General features: G+C 42.8%; 2 protein-coding genes across 2 annotated transcripts; both read right to left on the minus strand.

Annotated features, from left to right (window-relative positions):
• Window positions 1-4,769: 4,769 nt before the first annotated feature.
• si:dkey-32e6.6 (extracellular matrix protein 2) lies at window positions 4,770-18,689 on the minus strand. The gene is made up of 11 exons (XM_040048056.1): window positions 16,700-18,689; window positions 16,382-16,536; window positions 15,632-15,913; window positions 15,460-15,591; window positions 15,280-15,376; window positions 14,910-15,025; window positions 13,285-13,417; window positions 13,023-13,180; window positions 12,712-12,851; window positions 5,826-6,152; window positions 4,770-5,522 (listed from the first exon to the last, which is right to left on the minus strand). Exons 1-11 carry the CDS (start codon window positions 16,890-16,892, stop codon window positions 5,357-5,359), a joined length of 1,899 nt encoding a protein of 632 aa, XP_039903990.1. The 5' UTR covers window positions 16,893-18,689; the 3' UTR covers window positions 4,770-5,356.
• Window positions 18,690-21,080: 2,391 nt separating this feature from the next.
• tktb (transketolase b) lies at window positions 21,081-27,984 on the minus strand. Its single transcript, XM_040048092.1, has 14 exons — window positions 27,736-27,984; window positions 25,730-25,847; window positions 25,528-25,641; window positions 25,292-25,389; window positions 24,787-24,978; window positions 24,515-24,642; window positions 24,237-24,433; window positions 22,818-22,982; window positions 22,336-22,492; window positions 22,124-22,254; window positions 21,951-22,034; window positions 21,749-21,845; window positions 21,486-21,605; window positions 21,081-21,253 (listed from the first exon to the last, which is right to left on the minus strand). Exons 1-14 carry the CDS (start codon window positions 27,840-27,842, stop codon window positions 21,081-21,083), a joined length of 1,881 nt encoding a protein of 626 aa, XP_039904026.1. The 5' UTR covers window positions 27,843-27,984.
• Window positions 27,985-27,991: the final 7 nt, after the last annotated feature.

Raw genomic sequence — 27,991 nt, forward strand, 5'->3', positions numbered from 1 at the left:
TCCTTGCTGTATTTCAGCAGCCTGCCAGAAACGGCTGAAAGTAGCAGAGCTTTGATATTACAAGCAATCGTTTCTGCAGTGAAACCACAGCAGATAACATCCACAACTTTGAATAATTAGGGGGCAGTGATGCAAAAGCCTAATGTTTAGTGCATTTTGATGGGTTTGATTGATTTCACCATTAGATGGTCTTTTTATTTACGGCCAGTTCTGTGGAAAGGTCTTGAGCCAACCCTTATTTCTTTATATTTTGCATCCAAGGAGGCAAAGTTTCTTGTATTTCTTTCAAGTGGCTTTGAGTAATATTTCTGCAGTTTCTCTACAAGACGTCCTAAGTGCATTTAAGTTCATTGGCGGATTTTTCACAAATTTTTAGTTAAGTTCTTGAAACTGACCATTATCAGAGGAATAGTTTTTGTTTGTTAGGCCACTTAACACCGACCTATAAATTATTTAAGCATATAAATGCACCTAACTTAAAGGATGAACCAGTTCTGTGCCTACACAGCAAAGAGCTAACATATCCTTTATCTTCTGACATTTTGTTATTAGCAGCCTGCTGCAGAACACATTTGTTTCATCTGTTTCCATTTCTTTAGTTGAATCTATGTCGATAACACAGACCAACAAGGTGGTTTTCAAAGTGCTATTAGCCAAGAACTTGGCATATCTTAGTGTGGTGTGCAGTGTGTCCTTAAAAATGATGAAACTACACAAGAACTGGACTGAAAACCTGTGACAATGGGTCTTATGGAGTGATGAATCCAAATTAGATTTTTTTTGCTTCAAATCTAATTATAGGGGAGGAAAGAGATACAAAAGTGAATGTCTATAAAACATAGTATGTCATAGGCTGTATTTCAGCCAGCAGTGTTGGGATCTTGTCAAAATTGATGCAATTATGAAAGCAGAAAAGTAGATTGGATCCAAAATGGAAGCGCTTTCTCTGACTGCCAACAGCTTCCTTTTTCAGCACGATAGTGATCCTGACACTTTGCCAGCACAGTAAAACCATACCTGGACAGAAACTCTCACACAGCAACACTATCAGCCATGGACTGACATCCCCGAGCCCGCACCTTACTGAAGCAGCGTGGAGTCATCTAGACCTACAATGAAGCAAAACGGAGCAAACATCCAAAGAAGCACCAAATCACAACAAGGGTTGTGTCAAGAATAAAGGCGGCCGTGCCAAAGATAATCTTGTTAGAACTGTACAAACTCTGCTTTTGCCTTATATGCTGTTTTGTCCATTCACATTTCCTCCTGTTTCAAGATGTCTGTGCATCTATCTCCACATTTACCTAGCACGATATAAATGGCTGCTCAAGACTTTGCACAGCGTTATATGTATACAGTTTTCAAGATGGCTATTAGGGCAGGATGGTGGAACAGTGTTGCCTCACAGCAAGAAGGTCCAGAGTTCAAATCCATCATGTGGCTGGGACTTTCTGTGTGGAGATTTCATGTCCTGTTCAGGTACTCTGGTTCCTTCCACACCCCAAAAACATGCAGTTAGTGGGGTTGGGCTAAAACTGTGACTCTAAATAGGCTGTAGGTGTGTTTATGTGCTCCTCAGTGTTAGCCCACAGACTGGAGTGATCCCCGACTCTCACCCTGTGGTAGCTGTGATAGGCTCCAGCGCTCCTGCAGCCCTGAACTGGATAAGAATAAAATGAGTTGATGGACAGTACCAATGATGTTATTCTAGAGGCTTGTCGTGACAAAACAGGTCAGGAAATTCTCTAACAGACTCACACACAGACTCACACATTTTCATTATAGTGCAACTGTAAATATACTGTAGCACCACAGGAGAAGAAGCCGGCCCTCTGAGTGGCCCAAACAGTGAGATAGCACCATTTTTGAGGGACACTGGAAGGTAACAATAAGATAAATCATAGTTGATTTTTAAGACAATACTTATTTACTGACAATAGAAACGTTTGTGTACTGTATATCCTATGCAGATTACATAAATATCTGCTAAAGAAGGGGAAAACTCCCAGGACATTTAATCCTTCTCTGGGAGTACAGCAGCTACAGCTGTGCTTTATGCTTGCAGATGCTTTCCATGTAATTCTTTAAGCACTGGCAGTCAGCAGCTGGTGAAATAAACCCGTCTTTTATTGTGAAACATCCAGTGGCCCATTTCCGTCTGATTAATGATAGCAGCTATAGTCGCACCACAATAGTGGACAAAGTTTATATTTTAGTTCTGGGATTATAAAACATATGATTTTGGGCCTTTTTCACAGTTTTCTATTAAGTTTCATTTTGGCAGGATGAAGTGTTGTTTCTAACCGATTTGCCAGCACCCGGACCGAGGGAGCAGTGAGTTTGGCGAGCCACGATCTTGGAACTCTTATGACCTTACACAAGGACTGCCACACAGACATTAATCCATGAGCTCTGCTGCTCCAGGCCTGTCAGCACAAAATCACTTTTGCCATCATATAAACTCAAGAAGAAGCTGACACTGCCTGTCTGACGTTTAGTTATCTACTCTTGTCACTAACAGTGTCGTATCCACAGTGGTGGAAAGGCATGCGGGCCGGATCAGTGCCCTGCAGGGGCTTTTGGCAGGGGACAGTGTTTTGATAAAGGACTTTGCAGATGACATTCCTTCTTTCCCTGCTTCCTCTCTTTCTCCCGTTTGTAAATGTGCTCTTTCCCTCTGCTTCACGCATTTTAATTTTCTGTGTGCCTGTGTGTCTCTCTCGCTGTGGTTCGGTTGATTATGGTGTTGGGCTGTAGCTACAGGGCTTGGCATCTAAATTAAACTCTTTCTGCTCTATACAAGTGTTCATCTAACGTGTCTCCAGAGATTAACACACCCACTGGCTCTTAGACAGCTAGTGCCATGATTGAGGCTATGCACCATTGGATGATATTTACTCATATGTTGCTTAGTTCTTTTACACTGTGATTTATCTAAATGAAAAACAATTTCCTACTCAGTGATGCTTATACCTGCAGAGAATGCACAGTTTCAAGTTCTAGCAAAAACAGTGTCCTCACTTTTAGACCCTGCATCCATACTCTCTCTTCTTGCCTCCCATTATCTGTTTCTCTGTTGTCACAGTCCGAGTCAGGAAGAGAATTTTTTAGCAGCTTTTCTCTGTAAGTGTTGGGCCTTTTCATTTTATCAACCAGCACTTCATCCGCCAACGCCCAATCAAAAAACAAACACAGGAAGCTGTCGTCTCAGGGTAGGATGGAGAGCTACATGGGAGACAAAAAGCTCGACCCCCCTCTAGGGCCGGTCAGACTGAACTCGACGGGATGCAGACAGCTGCTGGCTATGACAGCGCGTTGATTTAACAGTTTAGTCACGTCACATGCGGCGTCATGCATGGAAGTGAAGTGGTGAGCCCGTGACATTTGCTAAAGACTCCATCTGACAGGCTGTGGAGGCATGTTTAAGGATTTCAATTCAAAACTGATGAATCCATCTGTGCAAAGATGGAAAGGTTAAAAAGAGGAAGAGACACAGCTCGGTCATTTTTGTGCAAAGCTTCGGCTTAGCCTGTAAGTACAGGAACTGCACTATAAATGTGAATGTGCAGTTTCTTAGACAGTAATATGCTGTTTACAAAATGACTGTACAATTAAGGAGGTTGGAGGCTGCACCACATGCACAGGGCTGAGAGCACAAATCCAGCATGTGCTCACACGCCCAGGGAGAAAGGATAGAGAAGGATATGTGGGTCTGTCTCATATTCAGAGGGTACGTCTACCGGATTTTATAACCTGCTTCACTTTGTCATCAGCTCCATCGTTAATAACACAAATACACTCGCTGTGCTGTTAAGTGTCGATCCCTCCCTCGAGTGTGTTTGTAACTCTAGCGTCTGCAGGGGGCCTTCTGTTCTTCATTTAGAGCTGCAGAAACACCGCACTCTGGTGAAACCTTATACCTTAAGCCAGCTTGTCAACACAGCAAGCGCACTCTGCGTAAATTACGACTTCATGCGCTAAACACAACTCAATGTTTTATCGTTTTAATTATACACATTACTCTGAGTGATATACTGTGAAATGTGTTTTGTCTGAGTATGAGTGGATTAACTAATTAAAGAGACTGCTGCAGCATTTGATTGCTCGCACTTGCATGCGTTCTCTTAAAACGCCCTGAAATGTCACGTTACGCTTTGACGATGGAGATATTAACGTGGGATTAGATGAATGAAAACAGAGTGGCTGCTTTTCCTCTGCTTTGTTCTCTTTAGGACTGCTTTTGCATGTCACGCTTCCAGGATTGGATTATTCTGCGCAAAAGGTGGCACGAGCAAGTGATGTTAAGAGTGGGACAGAAACACAGAGTTTGTCAGTAAACTTAGCAGAGCTCCAGATGAGAAAAGCACTCTGAACATGATCTGATCCCGGCTTCTTTATCTTCTCCCCGTGTTGTAAACCTCCTTTCTTCTCTCCCTTGTAGCCAAGTCTTATTGAACTCACTGCCATGAATATTCTCATGTTTCACTGATCACCTTAGAGGCTTCCTAAGTACAATGGATGTATTGTATCTTAAAAGTCAGCCTGTTGTTTATACCCGAGCTCCACTCAGCTTTAACATGTTCCTCAGCCTTTCCTCATCTCCTGCTGCTGCCTCATTCTTCTCACGCACACACATACATGTTTGCACTCCAATTATTGAAACACCGTGACTGACGTCATCATCTACATGTTTGGAGACCCCAAACGAGGCCCCGCTTTCACAGTCAGAGTGACCCTGAGCATTTCTGGAGTGGCTAGTGGATGTTTATTTTGGAGGGTTTCTAGTTGTAGGAAACTAGTATGATGTTTATATTTTTCTTCTTAATGGCCCCCTGAGGTTCACACTGTGTTGCCAGAGATCTCACTTTCTCTCAGGGAGCTAAAGTTTGATCATGAAGCGGTCAAATGCATCTCTGCCCTTCCAAACATCCTGCTTTAGTTCCTCTTCCACTAATTAAATAGTTGAGCTCAGACTACTGTGAGTACCTCAGGCTAGAGACACAGGTTAATCCTTTTCTTTGCTTTAGTTTCCCAAAGTATCCCATCCCTTAATGAAAAGACAAAACTTGTGCTTTATGTGCATTCTGATTGCAATGCAACTGTTACAATATAAAAAGCAACTTTTACAACATTAGTTGTTTTAAGCACAATGTCAAGAACATATTTGCTTTATTACATACTGAAATGATCAAAGACGTGAGAGGAAAATGGCTTTAGAGATGATATAATGAAAGCTGCAGCTTACTAAGCAACATACATGGTGAAAATGTTTTTTCTGCAAACACTGCATCATTACAGGGTGATGCAAACGTGGGAGAAGAAATGTTCCCGTATGTCTGTCCCACTGTCTGTCCTATCAGTCAGACCACTGCTGTGGATGTAGAACAAGGCCCTGAGGGTCAGTGAGACAGGAGAAAGCGTTTGGGGGAATCTTCTCGACTTCCAGCAGATTGTTTTCGAGGTGGACTGAAGCCAAGGAGCCCGAATTGCGAGGGTGGCACACGCTCCACTGCCTCACCAGCCTATAATTGAAACATATGCACACTGAAATTTAGGCAGACAATTTTCACTATGAAATAACGCAGAAACCAAACATTCAGATGTTTATTATTTTAAAATTAAAGTCTTAAAGCCGTATATAATGTAAAGATAAGAAACACATTTACATAAGAAATTGAATGTGTTCTTTGTTAAGCTCCTTAGAATCATTTCAAAGGAACCAGCAGAGCTAATGGTGTTAAGACGGGATTGGGTAACAAGCAAGCAGTAAGCTCATCCCAGCATTATAGAAATCACATTTGACTTCATGGAAAATCCAATTCTACCTGATCTGGTTGTTGCTCAGTCTCAGCACCTGCAGGTTTTTAAACTGCCGGATGCAGCGAGGAACTTCTCCGAGGCGATTGTGGTCCAATAGGAGCTCGCTCAGCGAGCGGTAAGATCCAACAAAAGAGAACTGTTCTATAGCGTCGTTGCTCAGGTCATTGTGGGACAGACACAGGGACCGCAGGCCGGGCCGCAGGTGACGGAACGTGAAGGCTGGGATGTGACTGATGTTGTTGTGCTGGAGGGTCAGATTACGAAGAGGGCGCGGCAGGTTTAGAGGAACGGAAGTGAACAGGTTGTGAGATAGATCCAAGGCTTCCAAGGACCTGAAGAAATACAGTGCATAGAATAATCTCAGTCATATTTGCAAAGAAACGTCCAATCAGTCTGAAATTGCTCAGAGACAACCTGTAGATCCATATTTCCAGTGATATCACAGCACTTATGGCATCATGCTGAAGATCTCAGTGATCTCCCAACCTTTCTACTAGTGATAATGCTGAGGTTAGCTGCTCAGCAGAAGCATGTGATGATGAAGTGTCTTAGGTTTTGCAGGTTTCCTGATTAAGCATGTCAATAGACCCACATCCACACTGACTCATAGACCTTTCGCTGCAGCTTTCATCTCATGTTTTATCATTTCTGGCCTCCTGCATCGCGCTGTTGGGGAGAAAGGGAGGCGAGCCTGTGTGGTGGAATAGCAGGGTGCACCAGCCAATAAAACAGTGGGGCCTGAGGGGTACGATGGCTGTTTGGGGGAGAATTTGAGGCAGAATTGCTGATAGAAAAATGTTTGGCTTATGGGAAACCTAAAGAATAGCCACAGAGCTGGGACCAGATTTCTGAGGTCTGAGACAAAGACAATAATAATAATTCTGACTTATCAAAGCAGTCCTCGGGGTGCACTGCAGCACTGTGATTCAGTGTTTATTAGGAGGTCTTACACAGCTGTTTTGAGTTTACAGCACAGCTCACAGCAGGAGACAAAACCTCATTTTCGGTTCTTCCTCCATTCACTGACATCACTGAACAAAAGGGCTCAGAAAACATTCAGGTGGCCAGTTAATGACTACAGAGTGATGGGAACTGGGGCCCAATCAGTGAAGGCTTGTGGATGCTGAACACATGTGGGCCAACGTATGTCTGACTGATGCTGTCTGCTTCACAGTTTCTGTTACTAGTAGCTTACAATAGAAAGCTTACAGCTTACAATAAAACACAACTCTCCTTCTTTTGAACATTACATCTGTTTCAATAAATCACAGCACATATTTCCTCTTTTCCTATTAAATATAAAGAAACCAGGGTTTGCTCAAGACTGCACAGAATTCAAGATTACTACCAAGACATGTTTCTTATAGATTTGTCCGGGCTGTGCAAAATATTCACATTTTGTGTGTACTGTGAAATGCTCTAGAATAAAATGTACACAATAAACACTATGACCCACTAACAGGCTCGGCTATTAAGGTGCGACTGCAAATATTCAGTAACAGAAGAACCAAAATAAGCTCTTTCAGTATTTCATATGATGAAATACTGCATTAGCACATGTAAGGGTACTCGAAGGGTAACAATAAAATAAAAGCAGATTTAATCATTATTTGTTAGCTTGTCTTTTCCAAGAGTTACTTTTATTTACTGGCAATAAAACTTTTTATGGTATATATCCAGTCCCTGTTCACATCATTAGTTTGCAACACAAAAAGATGTTTTTTTTTTTTTTTTAAGGGAGCATAGTTTATATTTGCCCAGAAGTATTTCTGGGTCACACTACAGTGGTGCAACTGAAAGAAAAACACAGGATCTGTGGAGATGGATGCAAAATGGATGTGGAAGTGCCAAAACCTGCAGTTCCTGTCCGGACCACCTAAGGCTGGCTCCAAAAGTGAATCAGACCTCACCAGTATTATATAACACATTACTCTTACTGGTCTCTTTGATTGGCACGTGTGCCAACACAGCTCACTATTGACCTCTCTGTTGTCTTTGATCTCCTGCTGCCTGTCGGAGCATCCTTAATGAAATGACCTGACAAACAATAAAGCCTGATGTGTGACACGGACTCTCCAACATGGTGAATAACAAACGTAGTCTGTGCACCAGTGCACTTTAGGGACACAGCTGGCCCAGCAGTAGGGTCGAGGCTTCAAAATGCAATTTGAAACCAATGAGTGACATCAATCTTTCATGTACAGCCTATGAATCTAATCTGCATTAGAACGTCCTCCACCTCCATCATCTCTGAGAACAACTTTCAGAAACCTGGGGAAGCACAGCAGCACAGAGCACACAAAGAAACCAGCAGGCGCTAAATGCACGATTTTCTGTGAATTTCTATTAAATTAAATAAATAAAAAAAGAGTGATTTCTGTTCCCAACTGAAACCATAAAACACATCACTATGCTTGTTTCTGTGTACCAGTTTAGACCAGTTGTGTGCAGCTGATTTGTATTCAAAGACTTTGCCAGTAAGCTCAGCAGCAGTCCACCAGTGTTTAAATACCACATGGTATTAATGAGTGGAGAGACACACAGTCCTCTCTTCTCAGAGACCTCCACCCGTTGGCTTGGCACCTACACAAAAACACAACAACACTCTCATACGCACAACATGACATGAACTATGCGCATCCACAGAAAATAAATATGCTGGCAGACACAGATGGGCGTCAAGGAGGTGCAGCGAGGATGCAAATGCATGGATTTGAAATTGCTATTCACCCACCCAAAAAAGAAAAAGATGCACATTCTATGATCAAATAGTCATGCACAAGCACGCAACACACAAGCTACTCCAGGGAACACACACAATTCACACCAAAGTAAATGTTTTTGCTTTTCTTTTTTTCATTAAAAAAATCAAGTCTGTCTCGGTTTTGTGCAAAGCATAGTCCAGTCCTGCAGCTGCTCAGGGTGATGGTCTGCTTACAGCAGGTACTGCACTTACAGATACACACGGCTCCATTTACGATGACACCACAGCGTCAAAACAGTCGAAGCCTTTTGGACAAGTATTCAAGCCAGGCTCTGAGATTATGCCAAGCAGACTTGAAAGCCTGCAGCTGGACTTGAAACTGCACCGATCGATGGATGACGGCACGTTCTGGACTTATTAAAGCTGCGTGTGCACTTTTGTGCGCACTGGATGTATTAACACTGGCTGATATCTGGAAGTATTTGTGAGATCTGTTGAAAACAGTCCCTCCAATCATTTTTTCTAATTCCAACTGGGGTCCTGAGGGGCTGGAGCCTCTGCCAGCTGCCACTGAAAGCACACAGAAGCATATTTGAAATCATTTACCGCATTACTCGAACAAATAACTGCAGCTGGACTTTTTAGCGTTCTATAAATCTAAAGTGAGTTTTTACACTTGCTAAATGTTACGTGTTTGCAACCACGCAGGAAACCATTAAATGTGAACTGAAGATCACTTAAATGAAACCCAGCGGTCTTCACTTGATGTTAGTGTCATATTTTAGCCGGTGTGTGCACGTATAGAGTGTGTGCACGTACAGAGTGTGTGCACGTATAGAGTGTGTGCGCCGTGTTTGTTTCCCAGTTTATATAAGCTCATTACGAAACCAATTTGCGCCGGGCCAAATAGGAAAAGGGCTTTTGATACAAGTCGTATCAGGCTGAGACACGTCACGATGCGACACACACATCTTTGGTGTGATGATCACTGAACCTGCACCTCCATGCGATCCGTCTAAGCCTGCAGCGACGATAAATATACACAGATCTCCCATGACAGCTTCTCTGTGCAAAATGACACAAATAATAAAAAAATAATGGAGAAAAATAACATTTGATGTGCCGTAACAGCCATCTGTTTCAGCACAAACCAAATTAAAAAAAGACTCGGCTCTTCTGTCAGTTATTATCTAACGGAGTTGGAGTGGCTGTTACTGGGTATTTTTAAGTCGATGATCCTTTTACAAGAGTGTTAAGTCAAACTGCAGAGCACGCAATAAAACAAATCCATTATTACACAATCCGTCATTTTTCCGTAAATGTTTGACAGCATAAACTACAGTCTGCAACCGGAAAGACTTTATCAATGAAATATGATCATCTACAGACATTTGGGCGTAGTGTCGCAAATCAGAAAATGCTCTGGTTTGAGATCAGGCACTGACACAGGCAGGTGTCAGGTGTGTGTGTCTGTTTTAGTTGTACAGCTGTGTTTTTGAACAGGCTGCTCATTGTGCCTGATAAGAGTCAAATCTAACTGCTTGTGCAACAGCATTAATTGTATGCCAGCGCAGCTTCGTTACATAACAAACACGTACAGGGATAAACAAAGGAAGGCACAGTTGTTGGAGTTGGAAGACGTATTCCGATGCATCGCTTAGCTAAAGGTTACATAACTCCAGCTACATCACCTCGTGAAAAACGAGTAATGCATTCATGTTCTTTTAACTGGAGCAATCATTTGATTTTCATCCTGAAACACACAAAGTAGATCCGATACACATCCTTTTTGTTTATGAGGACAACACCACTTTTGTACACTTCTGGTTTTTTACCAAGTTTTCCCAAAACAGCCTTCTCAGTGATGCTTTAGATTTCTGACTTATTGAATGTAATCCTTAGCCCAGTTTGAGAACCTGAGCTCTATTAAAATGGTTTTGTGCATCCATCAGTGTCCATGTACCAGGAAATCCCACAACAGGATCGTGCCACCACTGCGTTGGACTGTATTGATGGTGTTAATTGCTTCTTAGTGCCTGGTTTCAATCATGCACACGACCCTGGGAACTATGAACTGAATTATGAATCTTTGTTTCAGAGGATTTTGCATGTCATGCTCTAATACCTCTTCCACCGTGGCAATGACAGAACCCATTCAGACGTGGTAGCATTCCCACCAAAGAAAAAAAGTGACTGAGAGACAGAATCACAAAATTGCTGGGCCCAAACCAGTATAGGAGAGGCCACCACAGCAACTTCAAAGCTGATCTGCTGACGCAGCCAGCACATTTGTTTCCCACAGGAAAGAAAAAAAATCTCAAACCTGCTGAAATGTAAGCTTGTTCTCAGAAAGCACTACAGCACTGTCTCCAGAGAGGCACTGAGCCAAGAACGAATCAGTGGAAACCAGGTATCCAAGTCATTCAGGCGCCTTTGGGCAAACTGCAGCCATTTGTGTGGATACCTACATTAATGATTGTCCTTCTAAGAACTTGACCCATCTCTAAATCTTACAAATCTCCCCAAACTGAGTAATCCCTGTTTACTCCTGGACACCGAGACTGCTACAGATATGTTTTTCGTATTTAACATCAAGTGTCAGAGCTTTTAGATTAAGTCCAGTGAATTCAATATGCAATGAAAGATTGTCCTTGTAGAATCTCAAGGATCATTAAAAGAAGGATGTGTCTGAATACGTTAGTATACTGGATATTTCAGTTCTTTTCAAATAAGATTAACTGTTGCTATCATTGTGTAGACTGATGAGGGGAAAGTAATGCATATGGGGGGGGGGGTTTATCCCAAATGAGTCAGAGACATTTCACAGGCTCTGGAAATGTTCTGTAGTCATTACACATTATTTAAATACATAATGAGGTAAGTGAGCCCAGTCTGCCTGAGAAAGATCCCAGCTCCCTGTTACCTCGTTCTCCCCACTCATACCTCGACCACCGAGCTAGAAGCAAAGCAACACTGTGACACGAAACAGAAGCACTCTGCGAACTAGACCCAGCCAACTGCAGTTCTTTTCACATTAAGCAATTCACTTTTGAGCTTTGTTTTCTCAGCTTTTTAGGCACTTTCTGTTTCTTAACATGCCTCAGTAGGACCACATGATGATATACTATTAAAGGTCTGTAGACAATCAGCTGGAAGGGAGGGTTCTGGTCTTGTTAGTGACCTTACTTATTGTCTCCTGCTGTATAAGCGGAGTTTAGGTCAAGCTGAGTTTATTCACTGTCTGGTGTCTATGCAGAAGCCTTAAAATGAAGGCCCAGCTACTAAGCCTGCAGACTCGATGGGAAGTTGATGCTCTCACGACTAATGAGGTCAACGTGTCAGGCATCAGAAACAAGTCTCATGAAGACTCAGGACAGTCTGTTCGAATTTCCTCCAGTGAACTCCATCTTCCTGTCCTGGAGTCTGTTTTGCATCTAGAAGATTACAAGAGTTCATCACTTCCTAAAGTTTTCCCAGACTGCATCTTCTCAAGTTAATGCTTCTGCTTTGTGCCCTATATACAAAATCTCCACAGCTTCACTTTCCTGCAACTCTCTTTTGCATTCTCTATTTCCTCAGTTTTCCCTGAGGCTCCCACTTTGGTTCGCAAGGATCCTAAGGAGCAAAAAAAAAAAGAAAAACCCACTGGAATTCACTATATTTAAACAGCACACACACAAACACAAATACACACATACAGATGCACACAGTTGCCTCAAGCCCTCGCTCACACGCCTGCTCATCCAAGTACACAAGGTCAGCTGTCAAAATGTGTGTGATATGTGAGCATACATGTGTTTGTCTGTGTGAGGAAGGCTGAGAGAGAAGCAGAAGAAGAAATGAGAAAACTGTCTGGCTTTGTGTAAATCAGTCTAAATGTCTGCTGAGAAAACACGTACTGAAGCTGATGTCCAACACTCCAAATGTGCTGTCATTTTAATTCAGTCATTTTTGAAACAAGGCATCAGCTTTAAACATCGACGATTTACTTTACTGTGATACTAAATTACTGCCTGTTTAAAAAAATATCATCGTTTAATGGAAATTTGTTATTTCATATCTTTTAGTGGCCACAAGTGTTTTGAACAAACAGCTGCGTCTGCAGATTCCTAAACAACACCAGGCTGCCCTCTGGTGGCTGATGAAGGAACTACATAACATTGGGTTGGATGGATGGATGGACATACTTAAGACGCGTCCATGCGTGGGTAGCGATGTCTTGCTCATGCAGACGGTTGTGCCTGAGTTCGAGCACTCTCAAATGAATGCAGCCCCTCAGCGCTTCCTCTGTCAGCTCCTCAATTAGATTTTCATTCATTTGCAGCGTCTACAGAATGAGGAAGACAGAGACAGATGCTGAGGTGTGATACAGGAGACAGAAATGTGACAGTTTAAACTGAAAACAATCAGTGAATATGCAAACAGTGTCCGAGAGTGTCTAACTCCAAGCAGTGAGAGAAAGAGGAAAAAATGACTCGAAAATGTGGTACATGTGCACCTGAAGAGAGGGAGGAAGGTTCAGTGGTAGCGACCGGAAGTGATTGTTGCTCAGCTGGAGGTCAAGAAGTCTCTGTAGCGGCCTAAAAGCTGGAGGGGACACACTGGCTTTGTGAAGAGCATTTCCTCCCAGCTCTAGCTTCAGGAGATTCTTCAAACCTATTAGGAAATAATACCTATGATGTTACACCTGTTATAATTTTTACACATGACTGTGTTCACACACACACACACACACACACACACACACACACGATGTGTACCTTTGAAGCAGTGCGGTGTGAGTCCACTCAGCTTATTGTTTTTGATTTTGAGCTCCTCCAGAGATGAAGGCAGCGTCGGGATCACGGTGATGCGGTTGTCATCCAGATCCAGCTTCCTCAGAGAGGTCAGGTTCTGCATGAAATGAAATGTAGCACAAATAAATAGGTGTTGAGCAAAACTGGGATGATAAAATACACTAAATAGATACTTGTCTCCAAGTCCATAATTTCCCATCCCTGCTTGCCAATCGGGATTTAATCACAGAGCTCACAGAAATACACCAAATGAAAGAATGTCACATTTGTGCATCTCTTCCATTCATGTGATCTGTCCTCTCATATTTTTAGCAAAGCCACTCGGGGTGGCTCTTCAGTGAAAGCTGCTGTGGTTTTGATGAGTGAATAAAAGCAGTGGACAAGACTTCGCAGCATCCCTCCAGCCAGTCCATCAATCCCCTGTCATTACAGGGATGTGAGCAGAAACTGAAGAAGAATATTCCTCTAAAAATAATTTCCTCATATTCCCCACATCATTGGCTGCAGCTTTTTTCCAACAGGTTCTTTCAGCCAATACCGTGACAGTATAGCAGTGGCAGTGTGTAATGATTGGTCAGAGTGTGGTAGGCTCCCTCGGTGTGGCCTGTGGTCTAGGAATAACCTCTGGTTTAAACCAGAGGTTATTCTTAGACGGATTAGTTAATGCATTTTCAGTGCTCTTTTATTACCGTAATGATACAGGACATAGCCTGCTTTTTATTTTAATTAGATGCAAAGTGACCCATAAAATGTGCTTGTAAGTCAGAAAAGTACTGACAGGCGGAGGACTCTCTGTAAGAGTGAAGACGGAGCTATAATGTCAGAGCAGTTCAACACGTCCACGTCAAACAGGGTTCAGTTTCAGGCCTCAAGGCATAAAGTTTTTTGGGTTTTTTGTTGATATGTGTGTTTGTCTCTGCTGGTGCTGTTTAAACACACCAAATAGTTCTTCCCAGAATATTATTTGTGGCTCGAACTGACAGTGAATACAAACTTTCTGTCTCATTATGAAGGTAAACTACAGTCTGACAGTATATTAAATGTTGTTGTCTACTGTAAATTATTTTATCACTTCTTTCTTTGGCCAGCAGACAATGAGAGAAGCAACACTGACTTTTCTAACAGAGTTCAGTCACTGTCAGTGACACTTGTTTGTTTTTTCCATTCCCAGTCTGGATAAATAATACTTGATATTTCATGACAGTAAATATTTTCTAGAAAACACCCAACAGACATAAAGTGCAGTTAAAAATATATAGTTAGAAAACTCATTGAGTGCAGGCAGAACTGGAAGTGCAAGTCTCCAACTGCAGTTGTAAGACGAGTGGGAGAAACTCTGCAGTCAAACGGTGTTGGACAGCCTCGGTTTGTGGTGGATTTTCACACTGGTATTACACACATATTACTATATATTACTCACTGGGACACAAACCTCAGTACAAGAGCAGTAGATTTAAGTCAGAGTAACCACCACCCTTTACTGGTTTTACTTTACTTTTTCACTTTTTATATAAATAGATAAATAAAGGGATAAAAATATGTCACTTGTGAGTAATTTTAAAAGATGCAGCGAGAGCAGTGTTACTCACAGAAAGAGGGTTTTGGCTGAACGATTCATCATCCAGTATGTTTCGACTCAGGTCCAGCACGTCCAGGTTCAGGAGGCCTGAGAAAGCTCGTGCCGTGATGATCCTGATGTTGTTCTCTGAACATAAAGTCAGTCACATGACACTTCAATTTTCAATTTGATGATTCACAAGCTGGCAGCATAATAATCCACGTCGTAATGTATTCCAGTATTAAATCCAGGATAACACTGTCTACAAAAATATGGGCATCGATGGCTCACTAATGATGGCTGGGCTTCCTGAGCTCTTGTGTTTGCTCTTTTTTCTTTTTTTAATCTGTGAAATTTCTGTTGGGTGCTTTCTTTGACTACAGCTGTAGATATACACATACCTGCTAAATCCACCTTCGTGGCTTCAAGGTTTTGGAAGCTTGGCAGGTGAGTAATGCCGATGCCCCTGCAGCTGATCTCTCTCTCAGTGCTCTGACACTTAATAGAATCAGAATCACAAAACTTTATTAATGCCCAAGGAAATTATGTAATATGTAACAGGCAACTATAAAGTTAGAAACCGTTTCTGTTTGATTGCTGGGCGACTCAGTCGGTTCTTCCTCTGCTTCTTCTTCTTCTTCCTCCTCCTCCTCCTCCTCCTCTTCTTCTTCTTCCTCCTCCTCTTCTTCTTCTTCCTCCTTGGAAGAAAAGAACAACATTTAATTACCCAGCAAATCAGTAAGTAAATAAGACAAGTTTAAAAAGATAACTAATATTACAAACTATAACCTCTTCTTCCTCCTCCTCCTCTTCATCATCATCGTCGTCATCTTCATCGTCGTCTTCATCGTCGTCTTCATCGTCGTCTTCATCGTCATCGTCCTCCTCCTCCTCCTCCTCCTCTCGTGCTTTCCTGAGATCCATCAGCCTTTTCTTCTCAGCGTGGAGTTCCCTGAGTGCAGCCATAAGAGTGTTGCTGTCCTCCCCTCCTGTTCCAGGCTTTCTCCAGCCGCCAACGGGTCGCCCCAAACCCGCCTACAGAGAGTAGCAGGAGACCATTACTGGAATTAATTACTGGAAACAGAGACAAGTCTCACATAAGGACTGTGTGTTACAGGTGCTGCATGTTTCTTCTTTTTGTTTTGTTTCTGACAGGTGCACCAGTTGCCAGTACACCGTGCTTTTCTGTTTGTGCTCTATCCTTTTGTTATATGTTCACTCCTGTTTTCTACTGCCTTCCTTCCCCCCCCCCGCCTGTCAGCTTAGACATTGTCGTACTACACATATACTCTGATAACTGAAACAACATGAATGGAAATGAATAAATAGGCAGATAAAAGAAACACATGAAGAAGAGGAGCCTTTAGGGAATTTTTAGAGCTTATCTTGGAAAAGCAAAATGTGTTCGGCACAACAATTCAGATCATAAAATCTGATTGCAAAAGCTGCCAGACAGGACGGCGACATAAAGATGGTGTAATATGATTGTGTGTCTCATCATACTATTCTATATGCGATGGACTCCACTGTGGCTGCATGCTTCCTCTTCCCCCAGGCACTTCTCCTTCTTCTGATCGCCTCCAGGTTTCCAGAGCCAGTTTTTTCCTGCTTGATCACTTTCTCAGCATTTGCTTGGAGATGCTCATCCTCACTCTCTTCTTCACCAGGGTAACAGAAACATAAATCAAACCAAAAATGCAGTCATGAAGGAATACACTGTTCGATTTTTAATCCTCTGTGCGCAAAATAGGTTCAAATTCTCAGTTATTAAGTGTTTATTAGCCAAGAGCGTGCAAAAGTGGGCAGACTTTAAAAACTTACCAGCAGTGTGTGCACCCGACACTGTCACCCCTGCGTCGATCCTTGGCGAAGGAACGGGTGCTATTTCTAGTTCAGATATCTCAGCGGAGACTTCCATTAATGCATCCACGTCATGCCAAGAGTCCAAGTTTTGTTCTGATGAAACTATTCCACTCAGACAGATGAACACGATCCACCTCCATGGCATTTGCATTGCTGTATATTTATACTCAAATCAAGCTTTTTTCAAATGCAGAGAAGCCCAAAGGGTTTAATTTCTAATCCTCAGAGCTGAAGCCAAGAAGAAGCATCAGAGCAGGAAGCGCAGATGGTTAGAAGTCTACTTAAAGACAAGCAGACAGTTCTTCAGTAAACCCTGGAGCTTTATGAATGCAGAGTAAACGCTGTGGTTTCCCTTCTGTTCTGAGTCACCTTGGAGCAGCGGTCAAACATATTGCACGCGCTCGCTGCTCAGAGTAAATGTTAAAATGAAGAAAGAGAGAGAAAGCGGGAAGGGACATCCAGCAGGCGGAGAGGTAAAAAAATAAATTCTCTCAGTGTTAATAAAGAGCCTCGATTGTTGTACCGTGAAATACAGACACACCCTGCTCCTCCTTGTCTCCACTTCATAACTGTCTGCGAACATTACGTGGAACAGCTTTTTTTTTCTCTCCTGGAGGAGAGACGCTGACAGGACGGTGGGGGGGTGATACTGGAGCACCGTAAGTTTTGCACACTGGTGATAGATTTTAGTCGTACATTCTGTTGTGATTTGACAAATGCGTTTTTGTAAACCGCTGTCACTTTTGTGCTTTTTCTGGAGAGCATCAGAATGTTAGTATGAGTACAGTAGACCTTGTCCAAGAGCAGACGGTTGGTACACAGTCCCAGTCGGAGGCAACCTTGTTTGGCAAACCTCCGCCAGCATCTATGTCTGAAGTCAAACATGAACTCTGAGTAATAAAAAGTGAGGACGTCTTTACATTCTGCACATCGACGGCGGAGTGTGTACATCCTCACACTCGCCGTCTGCCCCTTACTGAGTGTGGAGCCAAACTGGGATGTTCACCGTGGGGTGAAACCTCTTTATTTGCTCAGCAGACACACACAGTCGTGTTTTCATATCTTCGTGTGGACATCTAATTGACATATTGCTTTCCCTAGCTGCTTACACTTATCCTAACCCTGTCTTCAAACTCATGGGGCATTTTGTCCCCATAAGTGACTGTTGGTCCCCACAAGTAGAGCAACTTTCCAATGTTTGGTCCCCGCATTTACACATACACAAACATTACATTCAGTCGAATGTGCTTCAAAACATCTTCTTAAATGAACACTACTACTGTAATATGCAATCAAATCTGCAGATTATGCTTTTTTGGTGTTTTTCCACACCTGAAGAGTAACTGATGAGACAGCAGCAGAATCCAGACATATTCCAAATGGCACTCTGGACAAGTTGACACTAAACACTGAAACACGCAGGCCCTCATGTGCTCCTCCAAAGTAAATAGCAACGTTTCCAAAGACGATTCATTTTTATATCTCGACAGGAACACGCTGTCATCTACAGACCACATTCAACCCCTTCCTTGAGTGTGACAACACCCTGAATTTCCACAGCAACAAAGAGATGAGGAGTTGAGGATACCCAGCATAAACGCTAAGCCTACTTCTCTGACTACACTTACATGTTTAAGAAACAGCATGTTTTATTATCCTTCCTGCAGATGACCAAGTTAATCTTTGTTTTCTTTTCACTCTGAAGGAATATGTTAAAGTCAGCATGACTGCTTTCAGCTTTGTAACATCTCTGACACCAGTTTGCCAAATGCTAAATGTAATAAACTAAACATCTGCAGTCATGAAGCATCTGAGGTTACAGTGAGGCAGTTACTGAAATAACGAAGCTTTTATGCTCACAACTGAACGGCATTTCAAATCAGATATGTTTATTAGGCCGATCGTGGCTCAAGAGTTGGCAGTTTGTCTTGTAATCGGAAGGTTGCTGGTTCGAGCCCCGGCTCCGACAGTCTCGGTCGTTGTGTCCTTGGGCAAGACACTTCACCTGATGCCTACTGGTGGTGGTCAGAGGGCCCGGTGGCGCCAGTGTCTGGCAGCCTCGCCTCTGTCAGTGCGCCCCAGGGCAGCTGTGGCTACAATGTAGCACCAGTGTATTAATGGGTGGATGACTGGATGTGTAAAGCGCTTTGGGGTCCATGGGGACGAAGTAAAGCGCTTTACAAATATTTACCATTTCATAATCATTTATTTAAAAAAGTACCTAATGAGTTAGGAACAAAGAACGGCGCATTGTTTAGAGCAGTGGCTCCCAAACTTTTTTTTGCTGGGCCCCCCCTTTGTTTTACAGAAAAATGTTCGCGCCCCCGCGCGCGCGCACACGCACACACTAACACATCCTCCAACCACACGCACACGCACACATATTTTGCTCAGTTGCGGTTTATTTCACACCTCAAACATTTAGTAAACAATTAAGCAAATATAAGTAACCTGCAGGTAGTACGAAAATAAACCATGTCCGCACCTACACGGGTGTTTTTGAACACGCAGCCGTTTCGTTCACACGTAAACGGCGTTTCGAGTCACCGAAAACTGAGATTTTTTTATAACTCATTTTTTGCGTTTACGTGTGGACGAGGGATACAGAGCTCATCACGCAAAGTTAAAGGTATGTGCCTTTTTTCCCGTCACGCTGTGCGCCACGTTATTGTTTACATGAGAGGAATGGCAGACAGTCAGATTAACAGTATTTTGTCTCTATCTGCAGGTTTTACACGCAGTTACTGTCCCTCCATTTACAAAGGCAGAGGCGTCACGGTGTCATTATTTTACTGTAGTTGTTTTTTTCCTGTGTCTTTGCGTTTGTGTGGGAGCCCCAGGCTAGTCGTGTCCAAGCGTTGTTTATTTTTCCCCTTTTCATTCCGTGCCCCCCCCCCCAGGGGGCGGGCCCCACACTTTGGGAAGGTCTGGTTTAGGGGAAATGAAAATGACACATAATATGCCAGATGTGTTCTGTTGGATTTAGGTGAGGCAAGTGTGGAGGCTTAGAGTATGAAGGAACCCAGGACCCACCGCACCAGTGTAACAATAGGTTTAAGGATTTCATCTTGTAAGTAAAGGCAGTCAGGGTGCTGTTGCCGAGCCTGTAGTTAGGTAGGTGTGTGTGTATATAAATGCCTTCCTGGACGACTACTTACACACCACAGAACTGGTCAAGCTTAAAATGATGTTACATGAACCGTTTCCTGGATTCTGCTCCATACTCTGTGGTAGAAAACACAGCAAACCTTCTAGCAATACCACATGTTGATGTGGCCTCCTGCAGGGGTGGGACTAACTGTGCAACCTGTTTAGGGTCCAGATATCACTTCATGTGAGCCCTTCAGAATCCACTTCTGTAATTTATAGGCTAACTTAAGTTTATTTAAAATGAAGCCATTCATATTTTCACCTTCACACTGAATAAATCATCATTTTTGATCCTTTATAACTTCATTACTACCCCAATTCATTTTTCATGAATTCTCTCTCTGTCTGTGTGTGTGTGTGTGTGTGTGTGTGTGTGTGTGTGTGTGTGTGTGTGTGTGTGTGTGTGTTGTTTTAACCAGTGCAGACTTTCATTGTTGACATTTACTTTGCGACTGCTGGTCCACACTTTGGCCTCGGCTTGTATAAATAAGCACAGACAAACAGCATTGGGAGAATTATTTTTAATTCAACACACTACAGCAGTAATAGCATCTCTGTGACCTTAAGCGCTGGAAATGTTGTGCGACACCCGTGTGGTCAGGAAACAGTGGGATGTTTAAAAACGGAATAGCCAAGCACTGAAGGCAGTTACTGAACACAATTACAAAAGTAATCTAGTAAATGATAATATGATGAGCAGTAACAGCGCTTCTTAAAAAAAAAAAAAAAAAAAAAAAAAAAAAAAGGTTTGGCTACCAGCTGAGAGGGAGGACAATAGGAATGCTTGCCAGGAATGTGAAAGCATTGATGGTTGGTGCCACAGATGTTGAAGCTCATCACTAGGACACGTTGCTGTATGACGGGCTTTTCATCTATCAGCATAACACTTTAAGTACAGTATTCAGTGATGCTTTTAACTGTGCACCTTACAAGACTCTGAAAACATGTATAACAGCAGACGGCAGAACCCATCTGGAGGCAAGGATACTAAGAGGTGCACATAGGGGAGTACCATCAGCACTACAGGCTATGACCGCACTGCACTCATCTCCCTTCATCTCTGATATTAATACAGGGTTAGCACAACTCAAGTAGGAACTGAAAGTTAGGTTTTCCATGGTTGTGCCTGGCAGCTGCAAGTTTGTTGTGATTTAAAACAAAAACGAGAAGGGAAAATGAAGTGCAGTTCTTAGTTTGCGAAGGTCTGAGTCACAGCTTCAGCAATATACTTAGCACTGATGCCAAAGATGTCCAGAAGCTCTTGAGGCTTTCCACTGCGGGGAACACCAGTCACTGCCAGACGTGTCACAACAATACCAGGCTCACTTCCCACTGCTGACAGCACCGCTTCACCGAGACCACCTGGACAAAGGAGGACCGTCAAAAGGAATGAATGCATAAAAGTGATGATGGCATTTCTTTTAAATTACAACACAGCAAATAATGATATGATGCTCCTTTATTCAAGTTGTTTGTTAAAACCAAACCCATCTAACGTCTAGGAGCCATAATCGTTGCCTCCATAAGAAAATTCCTGCCCTTTCACAAACGTGCTTTCTGTATGCACAGACTCAAACGCATGAACTCCACCTACCCTCCTTGTAGTGGTCCTCCACAGTGATGATCTGTCCCCTTGTTGCTCGGGCACTGGCCAGAATGGTAGCAGCATCCAGGGGCTTGATGGTGAATGGGTCAATCACACGGATGTTCTTTCCTATAAGAATGCATAAGGAAATTAATTTACAGGTTTATAGAGGCTATAGTGGTTCAAAGGCCAGTTGAGGAGTCCCTGCATTAAGCCCTGTGTGTCCTCATAACAATACCAGCACGTGTCCACTAGAGGGCAGTGTGGGTTACCTTTAGCAGCCAGCGTATCAGCAGCAGCAAGGGCCTCGTGCAGAGTAACACCAGCTCCAATGACAGTCACCTGGTCATCATCAGACTGGCGAACCACCTGACCACAGAGATAGATGTATAAACATTTTTGGGGTGGGCATTCTGGTATGAAGACTGACTGCATTAGATTTATAACGAAAAGCGATTAAAAAAAAAAAGTTACCTTGGCTACACCCACTTCAAACTTCTCATCTGGGGAATAGATGACTGCAGTGGCTGGTCTACTTGTACGAATGAAACATATACCCTGAAAATGGAAAGTGCATTACAATATATTGAGTGCTCTCCAACAGGATGAAGACATCTTGGACAAGCTACCACAAGGTGGCCACCAACCTTTGTGTTGGATGACAGTTCAACAGCTCTCTCTGTGGACACTGCGTCACTGGGGTAAAACACAGTACATGTTGGGATGGCGCGGAACATGGCCAAGTCCTCAAGCGCCATCTGGGACGGACCGTCCTCACCTGAAGCCAGAATACAATGAGTGGATGACAGACACTCACACCTGCACTGCTCAATAGAAATCCAGCAGATGAAAAGCTTACCGATGGAGACTCCGCAGTGAGACCCTACCAGGTTGACATTCGTCTGAGAGATGGCTCCCATACGAATCTGGTCATAGGCCCTGGAGAAAAATGCTGCAAATGTGCTGGCAAATGCAACAGTGCGGTCACGGCTGGCACAGCCAATAGCCACTCCTACCTGCGGTAGTAAGGAGACATCAGCAACACTGTTTAGTTTAAAATGACAGTGGATGTGGTTGGGTAAGGGTCTAAGCGCAAAGTCAGCTGGGCACAAATGAGAAGCAGCAGAGAGGACGGATCATCATGTGTGAATGTACAGTAACAGATTAGACCAAGTTGGAGCAGATTATAGTACTGAAGAGCAAACCAAGTACTAGTCTCTCATAACTGTGACAGGGTTCCAGGATCAATCGGTTGACTAATAGTTAGCAGCACGGTTAAAACAGAGACCACGAATGAGGGAAGGGCACATAAATCAGCCTGAGCACTGAAGGATCGTTTACCATATTCTGTTCAGCGATGAAACACTCGATGTAGCGATCAGGGAAGGCTTTCTTGAAGGTCTCTGAGAAAGTAGAGTTTTTGGTGTCTCCGTCGAGTGCCACCACTCTCTGGCTTGCCTGGCCCAGTTTTTTCAGTGCCACACCATATGCCTGCCTTGTTGCCATCTAACAGAAAATACAATGGGTTAAGCAACAAACAGCCTTGATTGCTATGCTTAGCTATATCCACTTTAACACTCATGTGAAAAAGAACCTTTACCAACATGATGAGCAGCACAATATTCTGCACAGTCACAATAATTCACACACATCAGTTTTGAAATCATGTTCATTTCAGACAGCATCAGCCCCACAGTTAGCAAAAGCTGCAAAAAGCAAACTACATCCGATGTTTCACAGGTTCATGTGTGGAAAGTCTGAGATTTACTTCCAGCTGAAGAAAGTTGTACTGCTGTAAAAACTGGTGCACCCTCTTTATATCATAGGAACAAAAACATAAACGGTTTTCACAATCATTCAAAGAAAATCATAATGACAGTTTAAATGTGCTTTATCTTCCAGCTCTGACATGTATGGGGACATAAAACAGTGTAATAGAAAATAGCACACTGGGATTCAGTCATGGAAGATTTTAAGCCCTGTACAAATACTGCATGTGTGCTTCAAAGGTATTTGAAGAGGTTAACATTGCACAATACTGCACATGATGCCATTACTAGATAACTGCAGAGTGGGGGTCATGTTAGCAGTGCTAGTAGCACCCGTCTTCTCGTATTCCAGGTTATTGTGGATATGCACTCTTTAGTTAAGCCATAATAATTTGACCCAGCCCAAATTCACCAATTTCTTTCCAGGTTAAAATAGTGCCAAACGGTTCTAATTTCACAATTCTGGTTTACAACAGCTCAGTAAATCTCAGTCCCAAGGATTAAAGAATTCTATATTAAATTGTGAAGAATTTGTTTAACCTTCTAGTTTCTGGTGTCCACTAACCAGGATGGTAAACTTTAAACTAGTTTTCTAATCAACTACATCCCTAGATAAGAAAAATTTGCTAGTGAATACTGATGTCCGTGTCTCTGCTGTATCTACAGGTAAACACTGCAAAGTTTCTCGATATCTTTAACCTAGCAGGAGTCTGCATGTGGCTGAGCAGACAAAAAGCAAAGGAAAGTGGATATTTAGAATTATATTTAATTTATTATATAAAGACCCTTAAGTGTGGACAACAGTGTTCCAGGTGGTGTTTTTGTGCCATATTAGTAATGAAACAAAGCTAAATAAGATTCATGCTGACAACTGTATCGGTAAACTTTAAACTGCTGACCACTCAGTGTTGAGTGACTTTGGACCCATTACTCCAAAAGATCCAATACTCAAAAACTAAAACTAGACACAAACAAGCAACTCTGAAGGTACCTTGTCTCCCTTCTTGTATTCTGGAGGTGAAGGCAGTGAGATGGGGCTAAGGTCAGCTGGCGCCGTGTCCTCATTGGGCAGATCAGGGCAGAGAGTTTTGTTGGGCACCTGGATCTGTGACTGCAGATCATTCAGGATTTCATCCACCCGGTCCTTGGGGATTGGCTTTCCATGCCAGTTCTCCAAATCCTCAATACCTACAGTTAAGTGGCAAATAAGTCATGTTTAAAATTCAGAGAACAGTTCCAACTAGATACAAAAAAGTTATTCACACCAACCTTTGAGGCCTCTGCCCTTGAATGTCTTGGCAACAATGCAGGTCGGTTTGCCTTTGACCTGCTGAGCCTGCCAGAAAGCTTTGCACAGCTCCTCCACATCATGTCCATCCACAACATACGTGTTCCACCTACACACATAGAATGTTATTAACATCTGAACATGTCTGTAGACCATCAAAAAGCAGACAGATACAGGGAAAGACAAATAATAAGGTCAAGTTTGGACAGTTTGTTTCTACAGGTTATGAGCTGAGATAAATGCACGTGCTGACCCAAAGGCTTCACAACGTTTGCGGTAGATCTCCATGTCGTGCTTCAGAGGCGCTGGCTCACTCTGACCAAGCCGATTAACATCCAGGATAGCCACCAGGTTGTCCAGCTGGTAGTGGGAACCAAAGGCCATGGCCTCCCAAACTGAGCCCTCTGAGCACTCGCCATCTCCCAGCATGCAGTACACACGATAACTACAACACAGTCAGTTAATAACAGACATGAGAATTTCCATAATATCTACTTTGAGAACTTTTCTGTTGCTGCAGTGCAACAGATTATGCTTGACAACAACAGTAACAGGATTTCACCACAGAAGAAACTTCCTAGTTAGAGTAAATAAGACGGCTTTTAAGTGGTCTTGAGCAAATGTGAGTATAAAGCATCCACTTTAGATTAACACCACACACTGACAACTGTGCAAAAATATTTCAGGTAACCCTGTGCAAGTTTTAAAGAAATGTTTGGTAGTCTTATGATTTGACACGGATACATAAACACACTGACCTGGATTTGTCATGGTATTTGCCGATATAGGCCATCCCGCATGCAGCCCCAAGACCCTGTCCCAGAGATCCAGTAGCTACATCAACAAAAGCCAATTTCTGTGTTTGAAAAGAAGAATTGGAAAGAAGGGAAGTTGTACATCATACAGAGAGTGGCTTGCACACAATTTTGTCTTTCTCTTCCAAAAAAATAAAAAATAATAATGAACAGAATGGGTCTCAAGATTCCCGACTCACTGGTGTGGGGTGTCCCTCCAAGTCAGAATCAATCTTACGCAGGTTAACCAGCTCAGACTCTTTCACAAAACCTGCCTCTGCCCAGGCAGCGTACAGGACAGGTGCAGCATGACCCTGGCAATAAGAAGGAGAGCATCAACAGATCTCAGGTTTGCTGACCAGATACAGAGCAATTAATCTCAATTAAAGGATATGCACCTACCTTTGAGAGAACAAAGCGGTCGTTACACTGATTGCGAGGATCATCCGCTTTGTAGCGCATGGCGTGGAAAAAGAGCACGGACATGAGCTCAGCTGCACTGCAACATGATGTGGGATGGCTGGAGAGAGAGAACAGAAAAGCTACTGTGACAGTATAAATGCCGACGGGTTAGAAAGAAAAGAAACTCCACCCAAAGTGCATAAACATGCATGTGTTGCTGCACTAAAAAAAAAAAAGAACAAAAAACACAAAAACAAACGCTCAGTTTTAGTTTTACAAGACACAGCAAACATTTAATATGCCAAACGATGATGCTCTTTAGCACAAGTCATATATTGTTAATTGTTATTTATTTTTAGACCATCACTGCCTCAGGAAGGCAGCCAGGTTACCACACTTCAGAGGAAAAAAAAAAAAAAAATCTTGTGAAACTGTTAGTTGCTACACAGTCGTCGAGTACTGTAACCATTTAGAAATTCCACATTGCCCAACACATCTCAGCTTCCCTATGCAGGTTAAATCGCATATCAACCATGCTTGGAACAAATTATCCAATCTGAACAAACATCAGCATAAACCTTTTAAAATAACTCAATGCTCCGTTTACCACGTGTTCTTCTGTTGAGAGACAACCTGCTGAGAAATGAAGGACAGTCAGAAAAACCACAAGGAAAAGAAAGAGGCACAAGTGTAACTTTCTTTGACTGTTGAGGAACAATGCTCCTCAAGAAGTCCTTTGTTTAAAAGGGATATAATCTTTATAAAGCCCTCATAGTACAGTTAGAATAAACTCCTGCATTTCCTTGTCAAGAAACAATAGGAAACAGGTTAGTCAACTGTCCATTAAGGCTGCATTTGAGATTATGAAAAAGAAATAAAAAATTGCACAATGCACGCCAACTGGCTGAGGGATAATTGTAAGAATCAGGCACAAACTAAAGCATCTGGCCAGGTGACTGACATACTATAAATAAAGCTGAGGGTTTTTACTGCCTCTTTGATTCCAACATCCACTTTTCTGTCTCAGATGTGATGTTATGAAGCAGGATATGCGACTCTAAGCTTTAGTCTGCGTCACACAAGTCTAAACAAAGTGTTGTGTTGTGATGTATGCGAAATGTAGTAGATGACATGACTTGATTAGCGCCAACTCACAAACTACGGTTTCAGTTTTGGATATTGTAGCCCTTGTATAGATCCATTTGCTCTCTAAAGTGAATATTAACCGAGCAAAGGGCGCTCACACTAATCCCTATAAAGCTACACCCTCGTCAACTCCTACTTCCCGCTTGGACTCGAATCAACCTATTGGGTTACTTCCCGACAGCGACACGGAAGATATCAGCGATAGCTCAAAAAGAAAATTCTGGCATTCTGGGAACGCCAATATTTATGATAAAGTATTACCACAAACCCCTTCCCAATAGCCATTTCCCAGACTTACCATACTTTACGCAGATATCCTCAAGCTGGCGATTTAACAGACTAAGAGCCAGCAGCAACACTCAGCCTCAAACCAACCAAGAGATCCAGCCTTTCCTATCATCATGTGATTTCTGTTAGCTAGTAAACGCCTGTTGGTGTTAATAACCACTTGACGTAAAGTGTTATAAGCATGTATGCTAGGCTAGAGTGCCTAAGAGTCTAGCCACCAGTAAATAAGGCCGTCATTTACTTTGCAGAGAAAAAAACTAAACAAACACTGTTAGCATGTGGTAGCCTTAGCAATAGCTGTGGGCTCGGCTACCCTCAAGTCACAGCGTAACTTATTAAAACGTTTCGCAGAGCAGTCGCACAACATCAGGTAGCAAACCTGCTGCTAGCGGCTTGCCGTGGCTCGGTAACCGCGTGAATTTAATCTGCAGCACGTGCACCCAGGCCCAGAGGTAGTGCACGCCTTCGCCCCAGTAACCTTATAGCACATACTAGATATATGTGTGTGTTTTTAATTGTAAACAGGATTTATTTAATATTCCAGCTAATGTTTGCAACTCTGAACAACTTACCCTGAGTTAGAGGCGCATGTTGCCTTGATGGAGTTGATCCTGAGCTTGTTAGCGACGTCCTTCAGTCCTTGCAGAGTCTTTTCATCGGGTTTGTGGTAGCTAGTCATGGTTTACGGACGTATGGTCGCCTGCTTCAGGTAGTAATCGTGGTTAATTCAGTGCGAAGGCTGCTTCCCCGGTGTCGTCGTGTCAACGCTGGGCCACTGAGCTGCTAGCTGCCCGGTGTTAAGTACAGGAGAGGAGGGGGAGACGTCGC

This window comes from Simochromis diagramma, unplaced genomic scaffold (genome assembly GCF_900408965.1).
Source record: "Simochromis diagramma unplaced genomic scaffold, fSimDia1.1 OVJJ01000387.1, whole genome shotgun sequence".
Lineage (NCBI taxonomy): Eukaryota > Metazoa > Chordata > Actinopteri > Cichliformes > Cichlidae > Simochromis > Simochromis diagramma.